General features: G+C 42.4%; 1 protein-coding gene and 1 long non-coding RNA gene across 2 annotated transcripts in view; one reads left to right on the top strand and one right to left on the bottom strand.

Moving 5' to 3' along the window:
• Positions 1-18,591, top strand: part of NR6A1 (nuclear receptor subfamily 6 group A member 1) — a 220,898-nt gene extending 202,307 nt beyond the window's left edge. Inside the window, exons 8-11 of the mRNA XM_075835503.1 lie at positions 7,941-8,195; positions 14,144-14,265; positions 17,161-17,313; positions 17,827-18,591. Coding sequence (XP_075691618.1) covers positions 7,941-8,195; positions 14,144-14,265; positions 17,161-17,313; positions 17,827-17,915 — 619 coding nt within the window. The 3' untranslated portion in view covers positions 17,916-18,591. The remainder of the gene's footprint in view (positions 1-7,940; positions 8,196-14,143; positions 14,266-17,160; positions 17,314-17,826) is intronic.
• LOC142659397 (uncharacterized) overlaps positions 11,259-23,817 on the bottom strand; it is a 100,523-nt gene continuing 87,964 nt past the window's right edge. Inside the window, exon 3 of the long non-coding RNA XR_012850319.1 lies at positions 11,259-11,690. This is a non-coding gene — a long non-coding RNA (uncharacterized LOC142659397). The remainder of the gene's footprint in view (positions 11,691-23,817) is intronic.

Raw genomic sequence — 23,817 nt, forward strand, 5'->3', positions numbered from 1 at the left:
ACGATGGGAAACAGCTCGAGCAGGGCCAGATTTCGCGTAAGGCCACTGACCACCCAGCTGTCCGGCCAGTTCCCCGCACACCATTGACCCCCCGCATATGCGCCAAAACCCTCGGACCCCGCCGTGTCCGTAAACAACTCCACATCACTCATTTCTTGCATCGGGGATATCCACAGCGATTTACCATTATACTGCCCGAGGAACTCGTCCCATACCTGCAGATCCGCCTTGTGTTCCAAACCAAGCCTCACAAAATGATGGGAAGCCCTGATACCCGCCGTCGCTGCCGCCAAGCGCCTACTATAAATTCTACCCATTGGCATAATCCTACATGCAAAATTCAATTTCCCCAGCAGCGACTGGAGTTCGTGCAAAGTGATCTTTTTTAGTCGGCAGGCCCGCCTCACTTCCTGCCTCAAGGGTAGCAATTTATCCTCAGGCAGCCTGCACTCCATAGCGACCGAATCAATTGCGATCCCTAAAAAACAAATGGTGGAGACTGGGCCCTCAGTTTTACCCGGCGCCAACGGAATTCCAAAATCCGACGCAACCTTCTGCAAGCAATACAATAGGTTACCACAAACAGGAGAACCGCTAGGGCCGACACACAAAAAGTCATCCAGATAATGTATCAATGAGTCCACCCCCGCTACACCCTTCGTCACCCATTCCACGAAGCTACTAAAAGCCTCAAAGTATGCGCACTAAAGAGAACACCCCATTGGAAGACACCTATCGACATAGAACCCCCCGTTCCAGAAGCAACCCAACAGCCGTTGGCTCTCCGGATGTACCGGCAGCAAACGAAAAGCCGCCTCAATGTCCGTCTTCGCCAACAACGCCCCTTGTCCCGCCCCTCTCACCAACGCCACCGCTTTATCAAATGACGTGTAAACCACTGAGCATAAATCGTGATCTATCCCCTCATTTACCGACGCTCCCCTGGGAAAGAACAAATGGTGAATCAAACGGAATTTACGGGGCTCCCGCTTCGGCACACTTCCCAAAGGGGATACAACTAAATTTACAACAGGCGGCTCGACAAAAGGACCGGCCATGCGCCCCAGCGAAACTTCCTTTAACAGCTTTTCTGAAACAACCGCCGAGTGCAAATAAGCCGACTTAAGGTTACGCCGTGTAACCGGGACCTCATACGGAGGAGGGGGAATAACAAAACAAAACGAAAACCCCTCGAAAATTAACTTGGCTGCAACCCTATCCGGATATTCAGTTAGATACGGTACCATTCTTTCCACCCTCACCGGAGACCGCCCCTTGGCCAACGGAGGAGGACTTAGGACCTGACCGCTTCCCTTTCCGCATACATTTTGCAGCCCCATGAGAGGAGCCGTTACACTCCGAACAGACATGTTTAAATTTTCATGAGGCCCCGAATTTACACTGGCCATCATTGAACTGCCAGCAGAACCCAATTTTTGAACCGGAACCCTGTCCGGACTGACCCGACTGACCTCCTTGGCCAACGCTCCCGGGAAAGGACTGCTTAATCGGGGCAGTAACCCTTAACCACAGCGCAATATCTTTTTGATCCCACCGAATCGCCGGACGTACCACTTTTCGTTGGCGAAATTGCTCATCATACCGCAACCACGCCTGCCCACCGTACGCCCTATAAGCCTCCCCGATGGCATCGAAATAATAGAACAACGCCGAGCAATTTTCTGGCGCCTTTTCTCCGATCACGCTCGCCAAAATAGCACCCCCGAAACATTACTACCCACGGACCGCGGCAATACATCACGATGACCTTCCCATACCACCGCCGGGGACACCGCAGGAACTACAGGGGCCGCTGCCCTATCTAAACGCCCGACTAACTTGCGCAAACAACCCACCAAATCCGATAAGCCATCGCGCTCGACAACGCCACTCTCGACAGCAGCAACCTCCGCGCCTGCTACCCCACCCTCAAAACCCGACATGAAAATTGCTGGATACGGTAACGTAGGAGTTACACACTCACCGGGCTGCCCAGGCGCTGTATTCCCGCCAGCCGGAAAATCCTGACCGCGCTGCGTCTCATCCAGCTCTCCATCTTCCAAATCCTCTCTTGGTGCCGACTGGTGCTCACACCGACATGGGGACCCCGACATGCTGACCGAGGGGCCGGCCACCTGACGCCCGACCGTAGGGATCCAAACCTCCGACCGGACTTGTTGCCTCGACGTCGGCGTTGATCTTGTCGTCCTCCCTGCTGATCTCGAGGAAGCCTGCCCCCTGGCCGGCACATCACCATGCGATGCGGGGCGGCCGTGGACTGCATACTGCGGCTGAAGGCGGGGGTGTGATCGGGAGCCCGGCCTGTGACTCCCTGTTAGCCGCCAAGCCCCGTCGCGGCTGGGGATTCCTGCCAGGACGCAGGCCCTGGGAGGAGGCGCCCATCCCAGCAACCTGGCCTGCAGCGTCCTTAGAAGGGCTCCCCCTGCGATGCCGGGCCCGAGGGGCCATGTCTGGGCTCAGACGCTCTGGTGGACGGGACCGCCGGGAGCGGCGGGGGGACCTGGCCTGAGCCACCGCTCCCGACGACGCCCTCTGCTTTATTTTTGCAGGGGCCGCAGGGATCATCTCTCCCCCTGCTGCTGTAACACTAACGCCCGTGAGGAGCGTGGGGGAAGGGGGCGCCTCTATGCCGGCTGCCGACACGGAGCGCGACGGGCCTGCCTGAGGGATCCGGGCTAGCGCTGCCACTGTTTCCTCCAGCCATCCTGGATCGTGCAGCTGCTCGACCATTGAGGCCAGGGAAGCCATACTAACTACTGCCGTGGGAGGTAAGTAAACGGCAATCGCACTTAGCTCAATTTCTACCTGTTGTTCATCCCGCTGCTTCCGGCTCAATGCCGAAAACAGCGGGAGGAACAGATAACTCCCCCCGTCCCCTCCCCTATACGTCCCCTCCCTTTCCCCAACTATCTCTTCTCCTATTGGTTCTCTTCCGTCCTATGGCAGTCATGGAGGCTTCCCCTTAAGCCCTCCGCGCTGCCGTCCAGCCTCGTCTTGATCTGCTTTTCAGGTCTGATGCTATTTTTTATTTTAGTTTCATTTATTTTCTCTCCTTTAGCTACAGCTGGGTTGTCAGCCTGTTCATAGCCTAGTCTACCCCCTGCGGGTAACGGGAAATCAGGCAGTTTTCTGCACTAAATTTCCCTCATCGCCCTCATTTTCTGCAGTCTGTATCCCCCACTATATGTGCGAGGTTACTGAAGAGCTGATCCTGTGCACACCCAAAGACACCAGATGGTGAGCTTAAGAAATCCTCTACAGCTAACCTCCTCCCCGTCAGGCCTACTTTTCTGGGACAGGTTAGCCTTCCCTGGTGGGTAAGATTCCTTCTTTTATTGCTGGCCATGGCTACTCTAGGCCCGATACCGTCCTAGAAGCCAGCGCTCCGCCGCCTCTATAATCTAGTTAATGCTTTCTGGAGGATAACTTCCTCCCCCCAGTAAGTAACTCTCTCCTGAATGCAGCAGTTGTGTTGCGGGGACTGTACTGAACTGGGCAGAACATAAGGTCTGATGGAGGCCCACCTTAGGGCCCACTATTCTGGGACAGCCTAGTTTCTCTGTGGGGCCTAATGCCTGGTCAGGCGGAGCATGTAAGGGGATGGCATCTCAAATTTAGGGCCCGGCCTTCTGGAGGACTAGAGACTCTGAGCCAGTCATTCAGACAATGTGAGGCCAGGAAACTTGAATGTTCTTCTATTCAAGATCAGTTTTCTGCACTGTCCATACTTTTTTTTAGCAGGCTTTGGCCCTTTGTTTTTAAGTGTAGATTTTCTGGGTGGTTCATATGGTCCCTACCTTCTGTCACCCCTCTGAACTTTGAGATCTCAATGGTCTTGGGGACTCCTCAAGTTGATCATTTTTAACCCAAGAGGGAAGTTTTGCTTTGTCCACCTTCCTGGAAGATTGCCTCCCTGGTGGCCTTATTTCCATCAGCTGAGTTTCGGAAGTGCCTGCCTTGTCCTGTATGTTCGCCTTTTTATTCATTCCCAGGGTAAGGTGTCTTTTTTTTTTTTTCTTTTTCCGACCTGTTCCAATCTTCCTCCTGAAAGTCGTCACGACTTTCCATATCAATGAGATTGTCCTCCCTTCTGTTTTTTTTCCATGTCATCCAGAGAAATGGTCTATGCATTGCCTCGGTGTGGTGAGAGCAGTCCGCATCTTTTGACTTCTTTAAAGAGGCTCTGTCACCAGAGGCTCTGTCACCAGAATCAGCATCATCCACTTCTCTTCGTTAACACCCAGCTTCTGGCAGTGCACAGACACACAGCGTATTCTCGAGAGATCACGCTGTGACGTCACTCACTTCCTGCCCCAGGTCCTGCATCGTGTCGGACGAGCGAGGACACATCGGCACCAGAGGCTACATTTGATTCTGCAGCAGCATCGGCGTTTGTAGGTAAGTCGATGTAGCTACTTACCTGCAAACGCTGATGCTGCTGCAGAATCAACTGTAGCTTCTGGTGCCGATGTGTCCTCGCTCGTCCGACACGATGCAGGACCTGGGGCAGGAAGTGACGTCACAGAGTGATCTCTCGAGAGCACGCTGTGTGTCTGTGCACTGCCAGAAGCTGGGTGGTAACAAAGATAAGTGGATGATGCTGATTCGTCAGCATCATACACTTCTATTCACAACGCCCAGCTAGTAAAAGAAGTAAAAACACCCAGATGTACATACACAATACACGCCCAGTTGTACTTTAACTTTAAACACGCCCAGTTGTACTTTAGAAAGCCTCATTTGCATAAATATAAAAATGGTCATAACTTGGCCAAAAATGCTAGTTTTTAAAAAAAACAAAAACGTTACTCTTATCTACATTGCAGCGCCGATCTGCTGCAATAGGATATAGGGGTTGCAAAATCTGGTGACAGAGCCTCTTTAAAGTCGTTTTGGCACTCTTGTTTTCTATTATTCCTGAAGGGCCATGCAAGAGTTTGGCAATGCCACCATTGCATGTTGGGCTCAGGCTCTGATCTAAAAAGCCTATTGGTCCAAGTATAAAAGCTTCTCCCCCTCGGATCACTTCCCACTCTGTAAGGGCTTTTGGTGCTGCCAGGGCGCTTGGTCATCGAGCCTCAGTAGCTCAGGTCTGCAAGGCTGCTACCAGGGTTTCAGCGCACACATTAACAAATTTTTACCATATTCATTTTTTGGCCTCCTCTGATGCCAGTCTGGGTTACAAGGTTCTGCAGTACTGGCTACTGGTGTTGAGAATTGCCATTTTTGGCCGTTTGTTAATCCTCTAAGAAAAAGAGGCGACAGCTCCAATGTGTCGAACACATTCTATGAGCACCACTACTGATGCCATGTCCGCTTGCTGTCACCCTCTTCTGTGCCTGTTGCTAGACAATGGCTGTGCAGCAACATAGTTCACAAAAATATTCTGTGCAAACGCAATATTTGCACCATCTTGGTAATGGTTCAACATACCAGTGTGACTCGATTCCTGCTGATGCTAGGTAGTAACCTAAAATGTAAGGTGTTATGGCGGCAGGGCACCAATTACCTGTGCGAAATTGGCCTCGCACGGTTTCGTATTTTCACTGAAATAAACGAATATTAATCAAGGCTAAAAAAGATTTTGGGTAGGGTTGGTTTATAGCCTGGTCAAAAGGGTCCATTGTACCATTACCACCCTGCCTTTAATTTGCTTTGAACTTATGACAGCCATGGTATCATTTAGGAATTATATAGCATTATTATTTAGGTACTACATAGCTTTGTTACATGTTCACAGTATGACACAATTATGGGTGCACTATATGACGGTATTATGGGGCACTAATAATACTGTTATTTAGCACTGGATGGTATTATTTAGGCACTATATACATTAGTACGGTTATTGAGGCTGTATTGTTAGTCTATCTTCTAAAAAAAAAAAATCTCACTGTCTTGGATTAAATCCTATTTTGAAGATGGATTCAGTATCTGATTCTATCTCTGTTATAAGCCCCGATTAAAACTTAGAAACAGTCCCTATATGGGTCGTGTGCTGGAGATTGTCCCCACTAGGGAGGTGATCTCTCCGTCGGCTGTTTGGTGTAAACATTTGGATTACTTATGGGTTTGGTTGTGGGTTGATGAATGCGTCCTTTGTCCCCCTCGAGTTGATGGGGACCTGCTCTGGGACGGAATATTTGTTTGTCCTTGACTGGCTCCCTGTCCCCTCATGAGGTATCTGGGCTGCTCACTGCCCCACTTCCATTCCATCGGTGTTAGCCGGTAATTGCGAATTTTGCCTGCATAGTAGATCCTGGATTTGGGGGTGACTACATAAGCTACATACAAGCTCTAAAATCCTGGCTGTGTGTCCTTTTCATTCCTCTCCCCTTTTCTCTCTCTTTTTGTCCCCTTTCTTCTCTTTTTTTTCTATTTTTCTCCCCCCCCCCCCCCCCGCCCCCTTATGAATCATCTATCCACAAGCAAATATAGAGACTTCGCTAAATATGAACTTTTCTACCTAGTATTGGACTTGGTGTACTCAAGAAATTATAATGTAATATTACCATGGATGGAGATGTTCTGAAAAGTTAATGATATGACTATATTCTCGGCTTAAAATAGAATTTATAATCTCGGTAGAGTTACTTTCTCTATCACAGCCTATATTAATTTATATGTTGGATAAAACTTAATGCAAGATACTTAATTGTACATTGATCTAACTGTCTCAATTTCAAAATATTAATCTAATGTGACTATTCGGGATGTATAGATATGTATATTAGCACAATAAATCTGTTTAAATGTCGTTACTTTGTGAAATGTCTATTCCCGTCTCTACGTGTGTATGGAGTGGTATCAGATACTTAAAATGGACACTATATAAGCTGTGCATACCTGGAGGGCTATGACTGCTCTGAGGAAGTCCCGGAAGGGATGAAACGCGTTAGCCAATTGAATCTTCTCTTGACACGGGCATGCTTGACGTCACACGCCGTGTACCTGGTCTGGCGCTGACTCCATGCTGTGACGAGTCAACTCGACCCTGCACCACGCCTGAAAGCGTAGATGTGCAAAGGCAGACCGGTCCAGATCAAGCCGTGAGTTCTACATTGGATATCGCGGTGGATTGAGGACTGCCAGGATCTTGCCTTGCTTACTGGATCCCGTCTTGAAGGACGCTATTGGGACCTTACTTACATTCCAAACTTTGAGGTATGGGTGGATGAATACCCAGCCGCGAGGCTCGATGCTGGTTTTGCTTGGGGAGCTAATTACATCTTTCTCCCGTAACATATGAAGGGAACTTTACGCTATCAATCTTTTAAGGGATTTCATTGCCTTCTCACCCTGGCGTATACCTACAAGTTCCTTTTACCCTCACTCCTATCTGGATGATTCAGTAACCAGCTTAACTTTTCTACCTATGGGGTCTTTTGATTATGTCCTGGAATATATTAGGACCTTTTGGATCCATGTACATACATTATTCTAAATATTATATTCGAATTGTATTTATTGTATGTTACAGATAACCGTATTTTGGAGTTATTTATTCAGCTAATGACAAATGTCATATTTTTAATTAATAAATATATTTTGTAAATTATTTTGATAGTAACTGTTCTACCTAGAGTGTGCTGGTTTTGTCAATTGATCCTTTTTGTTTTGTCCCTGTATTGTTAGTCTATCTTCCAAAAAATTTCTCAGTGCCCCTAGTGTTTGCCCATGGGCCTCCAGAAGCCATGATCATGCCCTGGTTATTGTGATACAATGCCATAAGTAATGTAATCGGGAAACCTCAATACTCATTGGTTAACGCAATCCTTTTCAGAGTTGTGGTGCCTTGATGCCTGTACCTTGCCCGCTAGTTCTTCATACCGGTATTTACCCATGATTTGTGAAACATTGTGTAAGGTTTTTTTTTGTTTTCTCATACCATGGACGTCCGTTTCTATCTCCACACACAGGTACAAGGTTACTCAGTCGGAGCTGTTTGCCTTGCTGTGCCGCCTTGCAGATGAGCTCCTGTTCCGTCAGATCACGTGGGTGAAGAAGTTGCCATTTTTCTGTGATCTTTCTATTAAAGATTACACGTGCCTGCTGAGTACTACGTGGCAGGAGTTGATACTGCTCTCCTCACTCACTACTTACAGCAAACAGGTCTTTGGGGATCTAGCAGATGTCACCTCTAAATACTCTCCGTCTGAAGATGAGCTGCATAGGTGAGTGTCCATAACCATCTCTAAATTTACTAATACAACAATATCATAACCAGAATATGAAACCTTGCAGGATGTGTAGACTGGAAACCTCAATCATTATTGGTCTGTGGGAAGTGGTTCTCCCTGATTCATTTAAAGGAGTTTTATGTAAATAATCGCGTTCTAATGAAATGATCTGCAGCTTTCTAATATTCTTTGTGTATCGTTTCACCGTTTCAAGAGCTCTGCTGGCTATCGGTGAATAGAAACATTGTAACACCGGTTAATAGGTCATTAGCCGTATCTTTGCTTGCTATTGCAATGGACCATGCACCTGTGTGAATGGAAAATGACAGGTTTTGAATGGAAAAATAGAGGAATGTTTTCATTCACTGACAGCAAGCAGAAATGGTGTGATATGGAAACACAGGTATAGTCGAAATTTTCGCAACATTTCATTATACGGAAATGGGTTCCGATTGCATAAAAACAGGCTTCAGATAAACCGCACCAAATGTAATGTTCCTGCGACTTCCCTCTGACTGGTTCGCTCATATTCATACAGGGAATTGCTGAATATCTAGTTTCTTGACATATAATAGTAGTTAAATCTCTGCTTTAATTTCTCCATCTGTAATCCATTCTGATCAATGCTGTGCACATGAAAAATTGTGTATATTTATATATTTATTTCTGTTATTTATATAGCGCTAACATATTCTTCAGCAATGTACACAGAATGTATTCAGTCACCTGGAGGAAACCCATGCAAGCACATGGAGAACATGCAAACACCGGGACCCCAGTGCTGCATGACGACAGTGCTAACCCTTATAAACATGGAGGCAACCAGTCTATAATGTGATTGTATTGAACATTTTTCACCATTTTTTGCAAATATGTTTATACTAGATGGCTAGGGGGAGCTGGCGGAGCATGTCTGGGGGGCACTCTGCCTTGGCATGGGTATACAGGGCTTTAACAGCAATCCTGGGTGAAGTAATTCCTAGCTGCCATTCTATTCGGGTTATAAAGAATAAGTAAACCAGCCGGTCACCATTACGGAGAAGCAGTGAGAATTGCAGAACGGCTGTAATTTACACCCATTATAAGCTGCAGATGTATGTATTCATATAACTGTTCTCTGAATTAAAATAAAAAAAGGATGAGCTACCCGTAAGCCGTTTAGGCATATATCTACATGAGGTAAATGATCCAGAGGCGTAACTAGAAGCTGCTGGACCCGAATGCAAAATTTGTAACCGAGACCCCCAACTACCATGCATGGGCCATTTATAATACTGATGTCTTCTCATAGGTTAGAGGGGCCTTTGGTCCTGGGTGTGCGACGGCTACCTCTGCACCCCCCTATAGCTATGCCCCGGATATTAAACGCTTCTCTTTACAATTATGGGAACTGCATGGTTAAATAGCATGATTGAGCCGTGCCACATTACCCTCCAAGTTACCTCATCCACATCACCAAAGTTCAAATATCACATTAATGTAAATGTAAAATAATTTCACAGCTATGATCTTTGGCCTTTGAGCCATTCATTTACAGAAATGAGCCAGGGTCTTTGCATTGCATGTATTGGTCTGTCTCTAAATCTCCCCTTATCTACTTTTCGGGCTATGTAATATGCACAGTGATTTATGACGTGTTTTTTTTATAATCAGCCCCTTATCGGGTGCCAGATTACTGTGTGATTTAAGGCTGGTTGTGGGTTCATGCACAGCTGCACCAGCCTCTGGCCAGCTCCAGAGCGCCACTAACAAGCTTGTACACCGACAAGTTATCTGAACCTCGTTATTCGTGGCTCCTTTATAGAACTCCTACATCTCCGGATTCTTACAGAACACCTCCAATTGTTGGTGACACCGTGAAAAAACAGCCGTGAAAACTCTGACTCTAGGAAAGGTTCACATTGCTATGAACTCCCACTCGGAAAGGAACTGTTATCTAATCGTATGATTTGTTGATTCCGGCCATTTCTCTGCTTTCTGTGAAAAAGAAAAGTTGTAACCGTTCTACCTTAAACAGCTCATTCATAGAGTAAGATAATAGTCTAGTAAGATTCTAGTCAATGGTAATAATATAATAATTTATTTAAAGGGAAACTTCAGGATTAGAAACAGCGCCCCTCTTGTCCATGTGCTGTGTCTGGTACTGCATCTCCGTCCTATTCAGTTGAATGGAGATGAACTGAAATACCAGGAATACAGTCCATGGACAGTGGCGCTGTCTTTGAAGAAAAAAAAATAGACCCTTTTTTTTTTTTTTTTTTAATTATCTCGAACAACCCCTTTAATCTTAAAGATAAATAATCCCATTTTTATATTTTTTTGGACCGTGCACGATTGTTTAGAAATAACCAGGTCTCATTCTTATCAATTATTATCAGATTAATCCGTTAACTATTCGTTAATTTTTCACTGACTAAAGCCCGTATTACACTGGCCGATTATCGGCCGGTGCAGCGAGTGCTGATCAACGAGACCGCTCGTTGATCGGCGCTCGCTTGCTCCTGTCACACAGAGCTATGGATGGGGACGAGCGCTTGTTACTCTGATCGCTCGTCCCCATACGTTATCATGTCAGCAGCGCGTCCCCCTGATTACACAGGAAGATGTGCTGCGACAACGATAATATTTTACTTTTTTAAAACAATACGATCAGCAGAAAATCGTTGCTCGTTCATCTGCTGATCATTCCCCTGTTTACACAGGGCAATTGTCGGCAACGAGCGTTATACGAACGCTTGTCTGCCCGATAATCGCCCAGTGTAAAAGGGCCTTAAGGGTCCACTTTTAGAGTCTTTGTTGTAGTTTTAGTCAAATACATGTTTATTAAAGACGTTTTGGCCAGCTTCGAGGTCATCTGTCAGAGGCTCTGTCACCGTATATAGGAGATGCCCTTACAAATTCAAGCCTATGGCTTCTCCTGCGCCCCTGATTATGAACTGTTTTTACACCCGCATGGCATGCAAATTACCCTGACTAAGCCATTACAGCCAATCAGATGCACAAAAGGGAGGATTATTTTTTTAATATATATTCAGATCATTGGGGTTAAAGGGGTTTTCTGAGCCTACGTTTTCAAAAACAAATTAAAATAATAAGCGTTGTGATTTATTAACTCTTCTCAGGTTCCCCGTCGCTGCTCCTCCAGCTTCCGATCAGTAGTGCTGTGTTGTCCAAGGTGATATCATTGCCACGTTGTCCAATAGCTGCAGGCTGCATTGACATGTCATCCATAGTGACTTGAAATATAAAATAATGCAGCGGGCAAATTAAGGAATAGAGAGAAGTCAGACTCTTGTATTGGTATTAGAGGAATTCACACTTCTCCTGAGGATACGGTTCATTAGGACGTTCTCAGTGTGGGATTCCGGCACCTGGCAATTCTGCAATCTTTGCACCTGCTGTTTCTCATTGTGAACATTCAGTCTTGTGAAAAAAAATGTCAGCACTCCAATATAATTTTGTTGGCCGCGGCAGCGTGGATTCGAAGGGCTGAAATAAACATACAATTTATTTTTTGCGAAGTACGAGTGAATTATGGAACAGGCGGAATTTTATTGTGGCTCTTGTCATCTCCGTGCTGGTAGAAAAATATAAGAAAACCTATTGGTCCGCTCACCATGCACCTCGGATGTTTCAGACACCACGCTGTAATAATGTTAGTGCTTGTAGACATCGATGATTCTGTGTCGGCAACTGATGCAAATAGTAGATGTAATGAAAAGAGTAATGTCCAATCAGATAACATTTTATTGGACCGAGTGCTGGACATTACCTTTTCCAACACATCTACTAAACCGTGCTAGTGCCAAGCGGCCGGAGGTAAGCGCCACAATCTTGTGGAGACAATTGTGTCCGCTTATTATAGATCATGAATTATCAGCATTTCCTCCCCGTTTATTTTGCACTTGCTGCCAGTCCGCACAACTGGGGGGGGCGACAAACTTTTAGACTCTGTTTTAGTTTATATTTTAGTGTATCTTTGTGCGTTCATGACCATGGACTCATTTAGGGCTTAATTAAAGGAAAATTCCAGTCAGAGGAGGTGTATGACTCAGGCATTCAAAGAACACCAAAGATTGTGCTAGGCCTAGTGCTGGGCCTGAGGGGGCGGTGCATGACTCAGGGAACACCAAAGATTGTGCTAGGCCTAGTGCAGGGCCTGAGGGGGCGGTGCATGATTCAGGGATTCAAAAACACCAAAGATTGTGCTAGGCCTAGTGCAGGGCCCGTGGGGGCGGTGGATGACTCGGGGATTCAAGGAACACTGCCCCCTCAGGCACTGCGATAAAAGCAACACAGTGTATTAGTTTTGCCTGGAGTGTTCCTTAAAGGGCCATTTCCTTCTCAAAACTAAAATCACAACCGTAAATATATTCCTTAGTAATATCTGTTTCTGGGTGGCAACAAATCTAACCATCTGTTCAGCTCCTACAGGGGTTGTCAACCATTTTGCCTACAGTCCTGAATTACGTATCTGTCTAGTTATTCCACTTTTTTTCGAGAGTTATCACTGTGATAAGAGAGAACGACCATTCAGGAGTCTGGGAAAGCTGAGGCAAGAACTTGTTTTCGCAATTTAAGAACTAAATCCTCTTTTATTGCTCAGGGGTCATAGTGGAGGCTGTAAAGTATACGCCATAGTTTAGCCCTTTTGAGACAAGGGCAGGTAACATATAATATATGTCTTCAGTAGGCGTCTGCAAGTCATCCATCCTGCAGAACCATCCTGGCATAGAAGGAGTTGCCAGCCCTGTACTGGGATTGTTAAAGCGTGTAGATGCAAACATGGTGTAACATATTCTCTCTGGGTGAGCAGTTCAAGGGAACAGTAACTATCCATCTAATTAAAAGGATTATGTGCAAAGCCGCTGTGTCTGCGCCGCTCTGCTGGTCTTTCAGTAATTCTTGTATTTCCAGTACGCTGTGTTGTTCAGTACATCTAAACTCCCACCTGAGGCCATGCCAGCCTGTGTTCTGCAGCTGCCTCATCCTCACCTCTTACCGAGCTGTAAACATCATTGCTGGGAACCATCTAATGACTTCATAACGTTTATCAGCCTCTGCTCCCAGTGCATCGTCTTTTGTACTTGTTCTTCTACGCGATATAAAGAAAGAAATTGATGCAATATCTGCACTAGGCTAAAAGATGGAAATATTTAAAGGGATTGTCTAGTTTAAAAAACCCTATTCTGAAATTATCTCGGGGGTGGGGGTCTCCTGCTCAGGATCATCACAGCCAGAGCGGACAATGGTTAAAAAGAGTATATCTTGCTCGGGAGGACCCAACGTATTCATGCTTTACATGGAGAGTTAATTGATTTCTATGATTGCGGTGTAATGCTTAATTTTCCCTGTGGTGTCGCTGCAGGGAAAGTGAACACTTGGTTCCCACAGATTACAGCTGACTACTGGGGTCTATTTTATTCCTTGGGAATCCTTTTAACATTAACACATGGTTTAATATATACATTTTTATATTGGGTACATTTTACACTGTAAAGGTTGTTTTCTTATAGTACTTCAGTTCTTAGACACTAGCAACCTCTTTAATATGATAACTGCACTCAAGACCCCCCAGAAAATGCCTGATTCTGCCAGGGGTTGTTGATATATTACATGCGGCCATTGAAATGAACGACTGTCCATGTGATGCGTGGATGGCCTGAGTGCGCGAAACCTGCTGCTTTTTTGGCGTGTTTCTGCTTGTTCATAGACGAGGCCCCGGAGTGAGTAAGTGACATCTAGTGATATAATGCATGGGGGGGGGGGGGATCGTGACTCTTCTATACAACAAGGGTTTAATTCTGCGGTTCTTCTCCATACTCCAAAACCATACAAAAAATAAACCATTTTAAGTCCAAAATTCCTATTGCTCATCTCCATAAAAATAATGTTCTATTCCCTCAAATAAGCATGATATTAATCTACTGATTTTTCTTTAGATTTAGTGAAGAAGGCATGGAAGTGATGGAGAGACTAATCTACCTATATCGAAAGTTTAGCCAGCTCAAAGTAAGCAATGAAGAATACGTTTGCATGAAAGCCATTAACTTCCTGAATCAAGGTGAGTGCCCGCTTTCGCTCTGGTTTGCATTGGCAGATTTTTTATGACGAGGGGTTAACACTAGGTGGCGGTGCAGCAATAAATGAGGAGTTTCTTGGGAGTCGTGTCCAGGCAACCTGTAACTTTCCATTTATTAATCACAATTTAATAGCAGTTTAATGCAGCCACCAAGGCCAGAACACGCGTCATTTCACATATGTAGTTACAGGCAGCAGAACTGGAGGATTAGTCCTATCCAAATAAGGATTGTGTGACAGATCGCCATCTGTTTTTACTTTATCTGGGAATAACACCAGTAGATCAATGCAGTGACCACACGTATACACTCATGGTTGATGTTGTGTCGTATTTGATTGTCTGATTAATATTCAAGGCTGTGTTGATTTAACCTATTTCTATTTTTTTGTAATCACTGCTATTCATAAATAAATTTAAAAAAACAAAAACATTTTTACTAAAATGATGTATTTCATACTTCACTCGCACCCATAAAAAATGTTAAATGTTTTTTAAAAGTCCCATTCCCTCTAAGAGACAACAGTTTTACTGGGGCACAAGATGGGAGTCGTGAAAAGGTGGGTGATAGATGAGAAGGTAGTACATTATTATTGTTCAGCTTTTCCGCGCACTCTCCTAGTACAAAAAGATCTGCATCTTCCACAACCTTTTTTTTTTTTAACCATTCCCTTGAAACAATATATGACTTAAAACGACCCTCCGGTCCCAGGACAAATTATAAATCTATTGGGGTATATTGATCTACATTGCCTGGTGCCTCCCAGTTACACCCCTTTGCCATGGATCTGCCGCTTTGTGGTCCCCTCTGTGTTGTCCCAAAATGGCCACATCACTTCACAGACTAAGTCTAGGACACTCCTTTGTTCCAGTATTTACCTGAACTTCTCACATGAGCAGCTCTGTCCAATCCGAGAACTATGGGAGTGTCTCCGACTCGTATTCTAAAAAGAGCTACAGCCATTATGGAACAACACAGAGGGGACCCCGAAATGGCAGATCCACGGCAGAGGGGTGCAACAGGAGGGCACCAGGAAATTTAATTTCATAGCCCCGTCATATTTAAAATGTTGTCGCAGGACCGGAGGGTCTCTTTTTAATAATAATAATAATAATAATAATAATTATTATTATTCAAAAAGATATTGGCAAGGAAATGTGTAAAATAAATGTTTTAATTATTCTTTACCAGTAGAAATAAACATAATAGGTAATTGTGGTCACATGAAACTCACTACTAAACCTGTATATTGTGTCTTGCCTTACAATCTTCTTGTATGGACTGAGCAGCCTGGTCTCCCACTTTCTCAGTGGGTGTTACTCCCACATACACTGTACACACTTATACCACTTCTCTACTACATGGTCATATGAGATAAGGCTGGGTGGGGGATTATAATAGGATGGTTTACTCATCTGTATAATTTCCCAATGAATTTACTTTTAATGGCCACTTCCATAATAACGTTTTATCCTGTTGAAGGGGTTTCCAGGATTAGAATACAGGATTTGATTTTTCCACCAGAAACTACACCACATCTGTCCATGGGCTGTCCCTGTTATTGCGGTTAATCCCGATTCAAGTAAATGGTGGTGAACTGCAGTATACCAGATGTGGTCCATGGACATCCCGCTCTAACAGCCGAGATCGAATGTAACTCTCAACCCAATCGTCTAACCTCTTGGATGCCGCGGTAGAAACAAATACGGCACCTAAGTGGCTTTTACAGAAGGAAAGGGCTCTCTGTAAGACCATCGATACCCCTGCAACACGACCACGGGGTGCTCATTGTATTATAGAAGTGATCAGGGGACCGCATGTCAGAGTCCCATAAAAGGACTAACGCCACATCCATTATGACCCGTACTTTAAAAATAAAACCCTAATCATCCCGCGCGCTAGCAACCCTATAAAACAACGTCTAAATTGCTGTTTTTTGGTCATCTCGACTTCCAAAAATAGCGATAAAAAGTAATCAGAGTCATATGTACCCCAAAATTATACCAATGAAAACTATAACTCGGCCCGCAACAAATAAGCTGTCATAGAGCTCTGTTGACAGAAAAATAAAGATATGGCTCTCAGAATATGGTGATGCAAAAAGCTAATTTAATTAAATGTGCGTTTGTACTCTGCAAAATAGTAAAAAAAAAAATCACAAAGGAAAACTATAAATTTGGTATTGCTGTAGTCTTTACAATGCGCAGAATAAAATGACCGTTTATAGCACACGGTGAGCGCTGTAGAAACAGATTGCGGTTTCTGACGGAATTGCTGTGTTTTTCCATTACACATCAGAAAATTAGTAAAAGTTGCTCAATAAATTACATGTACACAAAAACTGTTCCAAAAAAAAAAAAAATACAACTCATCCTGCAGAAAACAAGCCTTCATATGGCTACGCGGACTAAAAAAGTAATGACTTTCAGAATGCAAAGATGAGAAAACTTTAAATCGCTGCGTTCTTAAGAAGTAACTGAGCGCCCTGCATCTTCGGCTGTCATTGGCGCTCCTTGCTAGGCCGAAGACGGCTTACATAGAACGTCCTATGTGATCTCTCCAGCATAACAAGGAGCGCCAATCATACCGAAGAAGCTGAGCAAAACTTCTGATATGTCTCCGAGATATCAAAACTTTTTGGAAAGCACAGAACATATTTAAGGCCCAAACTAGGCCACGTCTTTTGAGGCGTTAAATGTATTTCAAAATTTTTTTCAGCCAGGTTTATGGCTGGCATCGTTGTTTTAGGGCTCTCTTGTTTCTACTTCCTACTATTGGATTATTGCAAGCAAAGTCTGTATGTTCAAACCCTAAATTCATTCTGATATCTGGACCTGCATGGGCATTTATGTTTTAAACTTTTTGCTTTTCTTTAACAGATATCCAAGGTCTTAGTAGTATTTCTCAGCTTGAGCAGCTGAATAAGAGGTATTGGTACGTGTGCCAAGACTTCACAGAGTATAGGTATCCACATCAACCCAACAGATTCCCGGACCTCATGATGTGTTTGCCGGAGATCCGCTACATTGCTGGTCAGTAGTCTGCGACTAGATGAGTTCAATCGGTCTTGTAATAACCTAGCCCAAGCGGCCAAGAACTGGATTAACAACCTGGATTAGGACATATGTCCTAAAGGCACGGTCAAATCAGGATTCAATGTCGTGATTGCCACAAAATCGCGGCAAAGCATCATGGTTTTTGTAAAGTCATAGCACTGTGTTAAATAGACCCTAAGAAAAAAATAATAATCCGTGAAGGAAAATGAATGATTTATGTATTTCCCTATAATGCATTATGTTTTTTTACCCTCACTATTCATTTTAGTATAGATTTATTTATTTTTATTCCATTTATGACCTAGTGTTTTTATTCTCATATCATAATTGCTTTTTTAGATTTATTTTAGCTTTTAATATTTTTTTATTTACATTTTTTTTCTGTGCTCATGTACTTTATAAAATGCTTTTAATTCTCCTGATTAAATTATTTTGATTCAAATTTAAATTTTATTCTTAATTTTTTAATTTCTTTTATGCCTTTCACAGGGAAATTGCTGAATGTACCTCTGGAGCAATTACCGCTGCTTTTTAAAGCGTTTCTCCACTCATGCAAGACAAGTGTTACTAAGGATTGAAGGAATGAGCAAGGATCAACTGAAGAACTGTTTTGAAAACCGCTAGAAACCAGGGCTGTTCTGCATAAGTTGAAGAAAAATAAAAAAGACAATTCCAAATCCCTGTATGGGAAAGAAAAAAAAGTTTGCTTTTTTTTTTATTTTTAACTCTTATCTATTTATTTCTTGACAGAGTTGAATGTATTATCTTCAACACGGGTGCACAAACATAAATGCAGTTGTTGCATTTTGTTGCTGTTTACAGACCTAAATTCTTTAAAGCCTTTTTATGGGAGGGATTCTCTTCCTGTTACGGGAGGGATTACAAATGTTAGTGTTGCCATTTTTTTAAAATTAACTTTTTTCTCTTGGGAGTGGGTGAGAAATTATTTCTATAGTTTGAGCAAAGAAAACTACCTCGATTTATTTTTTATTGTTATAGATAGATTTTGTTTGAATTTATGAAAATAATACATTCTGTTGCTAAAATGCTGAGATTAACTTGTGGAATTCGATTTTATAACAGTTTCTGGCTTTAACCATGAATAAGTTGACATAATTTATAATGGAATCTCGTAGTAAAAGTAAGCCGTCCATTGTATATATGGTCCTGATCTATGTAAGACTACCTTAAATCCTTTAGAAAATACACAAATAATTTAACCAATATGATTTAAAGAAATACACAAATATAAAATGTGGGAAAAAAAATATACATTATATATATATATATATAATATAAAATTTGTTTTCCTTTTTTTCTTTTGGACAAGTCATTTACAAAATGGTGTGGGGTTTTATTTTTAAAACATTATTGTAGTCCGTAAATTTCTTGCAGATCCATAGCTTTCTTCTGCTACCAATGTAAGTAGCTCAGGCTATTAAAAATGTCAAATATTTCTGTAGTTTTCCAAATGATACTGAGCAGTATTGTAGTGAAATGTAGTTAAATATGATTGCAAAAGCCAGATACTGTATAAAATTTATTTCATACATAAGATTTTTTTAAGAATAATTACATGTAACAATAGAATAAAAAGTTAATATTTTGGGTTATCTCAGCATTTGTTTTATCCTCCAATTCTACATGTAGACCAGAAAGGCGATACTTATCCCATGGTGCTGAGCAATGCCTTCCTATGGCATTGAATATTTTAAGGCTGGGGCTAGACCTAAACTTTTTGTTTTTTTTGTAGTGAGCTATAAATCGCTGTCGATAGGAATGCATTAGGCTTGGGCTGCATACAGAGTATTTATCTCACTACAAAAAATAGCTGTAATAAATCGCTGTCCATTGGAATGCATTGAGCTGCTTGAAAATCTCTTCAAAATCTCTATTATTCCTATGAACATCGATTTATCGCTCACCATATAAAAAAAAAAAAGTTGAGGTCTAGCCCCAGCCTTACAAAACATCTGATGGAGCTTTAACCATAATCGTATTCATTATACAAGATGTGAATGAGGAAAGGGAAAGCTTTATCAGATGCGTTTTGTTATGTACAGTTATTGAGATGATTTAATTTGCATCTTGTTTCTAATCATTATACGTTTAGTATTTGTTACAGCACCTTTTATGCCTGGTCATTGCTGTTTTTGTCTCAGGTTAGTCGAAGGTTAATCTTTACAGGCTTTACCAATAGGGATATTCGGTTATACCCCTTTTTTTATGTGAATACCGGGCTACCAGGGCAATGTCTAATCATCCACATAATCTCATATGCACAAGTGACTTTAAACAGGGTAAAATACAGTGTTTCTAATGCTAAGTCCCGGCATTACGGCTATGTAGCTATGTAGAACAAGACGTAGGAACATTAGGTCAATTTCCGTGATCTATCTTTTGCTTTGAAGGACACAACCTAGTCATGTCTACGATAGTGTAGATAGAGGCAGTTTCTTGCTTCATTAAAGTAAAAAAAACAAAAAAAAAACCACGTATTTTTCGACAACATTCGGAGCTTTTTTGTTAGGACCCTGCAGTCCATGGTATAGGTCTATACATTGACCATTCAAGTAAATGTAAAATTGGAGGAAATAATCATAGCAACCGAAGTTACCTTAATAGAATGAATGTGCTTGTACGTACCATCGCCTGACTAACATCTGTAGTACTATTTTGTAGTTTTTGAATTTTTTTATTTTCTTTTTGTGTTTTTGTGCTTTTAATTTTTATCTTCATGATTTTTTGTTATGGAGGGCAGGATATTGTATGCTTATGATTTAAGATTTCCTCATGTTTTTATGCAAATTTGTTTGCTTTACAGTTGCCGTTTTGCTATAACAAAAAATTATAATGTTTATGCATACGTAATGGGCCATGAAGGATTAGGATAACATTTTATGTTCCTATTGGCTTAGAGATGTACTATTCATCAATGATTCTAAAGATGTTCCTCTGGACAGAAAAATATACAATGAACAAAAATTCAGTATTGGCGTTTTTGGGAGCATAAATTTTACGCAGTTGGACGTGGCTTCAGTATTTCATTCAATGTCATTAAAGGAATACTCCAGGAAAAACGAATACAGTTTTACGCTTAGTGCAGGGCGGGAGGAGTCAGTGCATGACCTCTACCTCTGGTGTTCCTTGAATCTCTCAGGACCTGCACTAGGCATAACACAGTGTATCAGTCTTACTTAGGCCCTGTTCACACAGAGTTTATCTGCTGGCGGAAAAATCTGGCTTAAAATTCCTTCAGGAACTTTGGGGCATGCTGTTTGCCGTGTTTTTCAGCGGTGGCCATTGAGCACCGCAGGAAAAAACGCAGCAGAAACTGCCTTCTCTACCGCCCATTGATGTCAGTGGGACTTCAGAGATGGAAACGCCTAAAGATCGGGCATGTGTCCGCATCAAAAACAGAGCAAAAACAAAACTCTGTGTGAACAGGGCTTTAGAGTGTGCTTGATCATTATTCATACTGTCTCCATCATACTATTGTCCAACGATTCTGACTGAAGCAAGATCATGGGGTGTTAATCAAACACTCACTGTCTATGGGATGGCTCATGCTTAGTCAATAGGCAACCTCTCTTTTCCAAAATCAGAGGAGATCTTAATTCATTTTATGACATATAACCTCCAGTATGATGGTATATGGAGTTGCCCATTTTGGGACTCTAACGTGTGTTGTATCAAACCTATGGTGTAAGTCATTCACCCGTTCAGTGTTTAGCTTTGAGGACTTCCTAGCTGGTTTCCAGCTGCTGCACAATTTTGTCCTTAAAGCACCCATAACGCTCATCAATATAAGCATACTTCCCCTCATTTTTAGTGACTGTACTAGCCGAAAAGCCTTTATTTTTTTTTTCAGTGGTAATACGGGTATGCTTACCGGCTGAGTCTGTCACTAACACCCTTAAAGACCATATAACGCAAAACCTCATGCCTGAGATTTATGTAATATTGTAGTTGTGCCTAATATTGTGCTTGTACTACAGAAAACAGAGTTTATAATACTAGACAAGTCGCATGGTTTCAGGGTCCTTGTCATTTAACTTCACTGGTTTTATATTGCATTTTTTGTGAAAAATAAAAAAGTGTAAATTTATGCTTTTCATGCCAGATAATATTGGATTGTAAAGAACTCTTAAAGGCATGTACACCATTAAAAGGTTGTTGTTTTTATAAATAGATTCTACACATTTAATGGAATTTTATAAAAACTTTTGTTTAATTTTTCCAATACAGCTTGTGTGTATCCTTTACCAATAGAAGCTGTATCAGCCGAATCCATCAGTGAAGCGAACTGATGGCTCAGCGGAGAGCGGCTCCTGAATGTGTCTAACACACAGGATCACAATCATATTGATCACATCTAAAGGGGGTTTTACACTGGGCGATTATCGGGCAGACAAGCGTTCATAGAATGTTTGTTGCCGATAATTGCCCTGTGTAAACACGGCAGCGATCAGCAGATGAACGAGCAAACGATCGTTCATCTGCTGATGGTATCGTTTTAAACAACTGAAATAATATAGTTGTCGGAAGCACATTTCCCTGTGTAAACCGGGAGACGCGCTGCCGACATGATGATAATGTATGGGGACAAGCGATCGGAGTAATGACCGCTCGCCCAGACTAGCTCCTTGTGACAGGAGAAAACTAGCGCCGATCAACGAGCGATGATTAGCGTTGATCAGAGCTCGTTGCATCGGACAAAATTTGCCGGTGTAATAGGGCCTTAAGTTCATCAACTTCAATGTGATCAATATTATTGTTATCCTGTGTGGCATAGAGACACAGGAACTCTTCTCCGCCGCATTTCCCGGCCCGACCGCGGCACAGGTGAACAGGACACCTGGTAGCACAGACATTTATGATGCTAGGAGTCCCTGCCTTCCCGTGGAAATGCTGTTCCGTACTGTATCATTTTGTTCAGTATGGAACTGCAGTTCCGTGGGGAGGCAGGGACTCCGAGCATCATAAAATGTGTATAATTCCAGAAGTCCCGTTCACCTGTACCGTGGTCGGGTCTGGAAACAGCCGACACCTTTTTTCACGTCCCGAACTCGGTCGTGTGCAAGAGGTGTAATGGAGCTTCTATGTGTTAAGGATACATAGATGCTGTATGGTAAAAATATTTTTATTTTTTATAAAAGTTTAAAAAAAATTGTAGAATCACATAAAACATTAATAATAAAAAAAAACAACTTTCAAAGGCATACATAGCATTTAAGCCATGCAGGAAGGACAGATTCTGTATATTTGAATCCACATCTATGGAAACAAAGAAACGTCCTGTTCTAACAGGTTTATGATATAAATCAAACGACTAGTCCTGGGGGATGGCCAGGAGAACGACTTCCAATATGTCCTATGTTCCCCAAAACTGATGTGTAAATTAGTACTAATATTCACGAAGGATGAGCTTCACTGAAAACATCAGGTGCAATTTTATAGTATTTACTATGGTATGATAAAATGTACTATATATGTATGGCAAGACACGTATGGTGGATGTCTTCTAGTTGAGATAGTCCCTTCATTTACCATTTCCTTCCACATAGGGGAGTTTTCGAATTCTTCTGAAGACTAGAAGTTCTTGCTATCACAAAGAATCTCCAACGTGTTGGAAAAGTTATTTGTGATTATGCCATACTTTACCTTTTCTCATACAGAAGGATCAAGGGGTTTGGGAACCAGGTGGCATATTGCCAACCATAGAAGACATCTTATTGTGTATAGCCTGCTTAGTGCAGACCTTATATAATTCCCATCTTAGGAGGGGGGTATTTCCATCAAAAATATTGCATCAACTATTGGTTTAAATCATGGATATAATGTATCCAATAGGATTTCACAATCTGATTTATGTGATTCCCTTTTCAAATGTTCTCCTGCAATGGGTCCACTTTGACAAAATGGTGTTAGTTGGTGTGTTGTAAATAAGAGCAGCCATTAGAGTTTAGGAAGCGGTATACAATTTCACTTTTTTTATTTTTTTTTTTTAAACTTGTGTAGTTACAGCAGATATCGACTGGTGGCACCATTTTACCAAATAAGTCCCATAGAGTTGTAAATTAATGAATCACGTTAAGATTGAAACACTTGGTTTTATTACTATCTTATATCTCCGGTTGTGCTGCATTCAAAAACACCGTTCTATTTCTACATTTTTGTTATAAATGAAAGCAGAATTTCGATGTTCATGAAGTTTTCCCAAATAAAACCAAAGTTTGAATTTCACAAACTACCTCATGCAGACGTACCTGTACTGTTGGTGCAGACCACACTTACTCCAAAAACTACCTCCTTCTTTTTTGATCTGCTATAGGAGTTGCCAGGGGATTTTTAAAGGAATTCCCCTAAATCTTCGCAAGAGTGATCTCACCTCAACTCGAGTGTCGTCTTATCTACTCTGTCCATGTAGTACTTAAGTCACAATGGCATGAATTCACTAGGAGCCTCTAGAAGCTATTT

The sequence above is a fragment of the Rhinoderma darwinii genome, chromosome 8 (genome assembly GCF_050947455.1).
Source record: "Rhinoderma darwinii isolate aRhiDar2 chromosome 8, aRhiDar2.hap1, whole genome shotgun sequence".
NCBI lineage: Eukaryota > Metazoa > Chordata > Amphibia > Anura > Rhinodermatidae > Rhinoderma > Rhinoderma darwinii.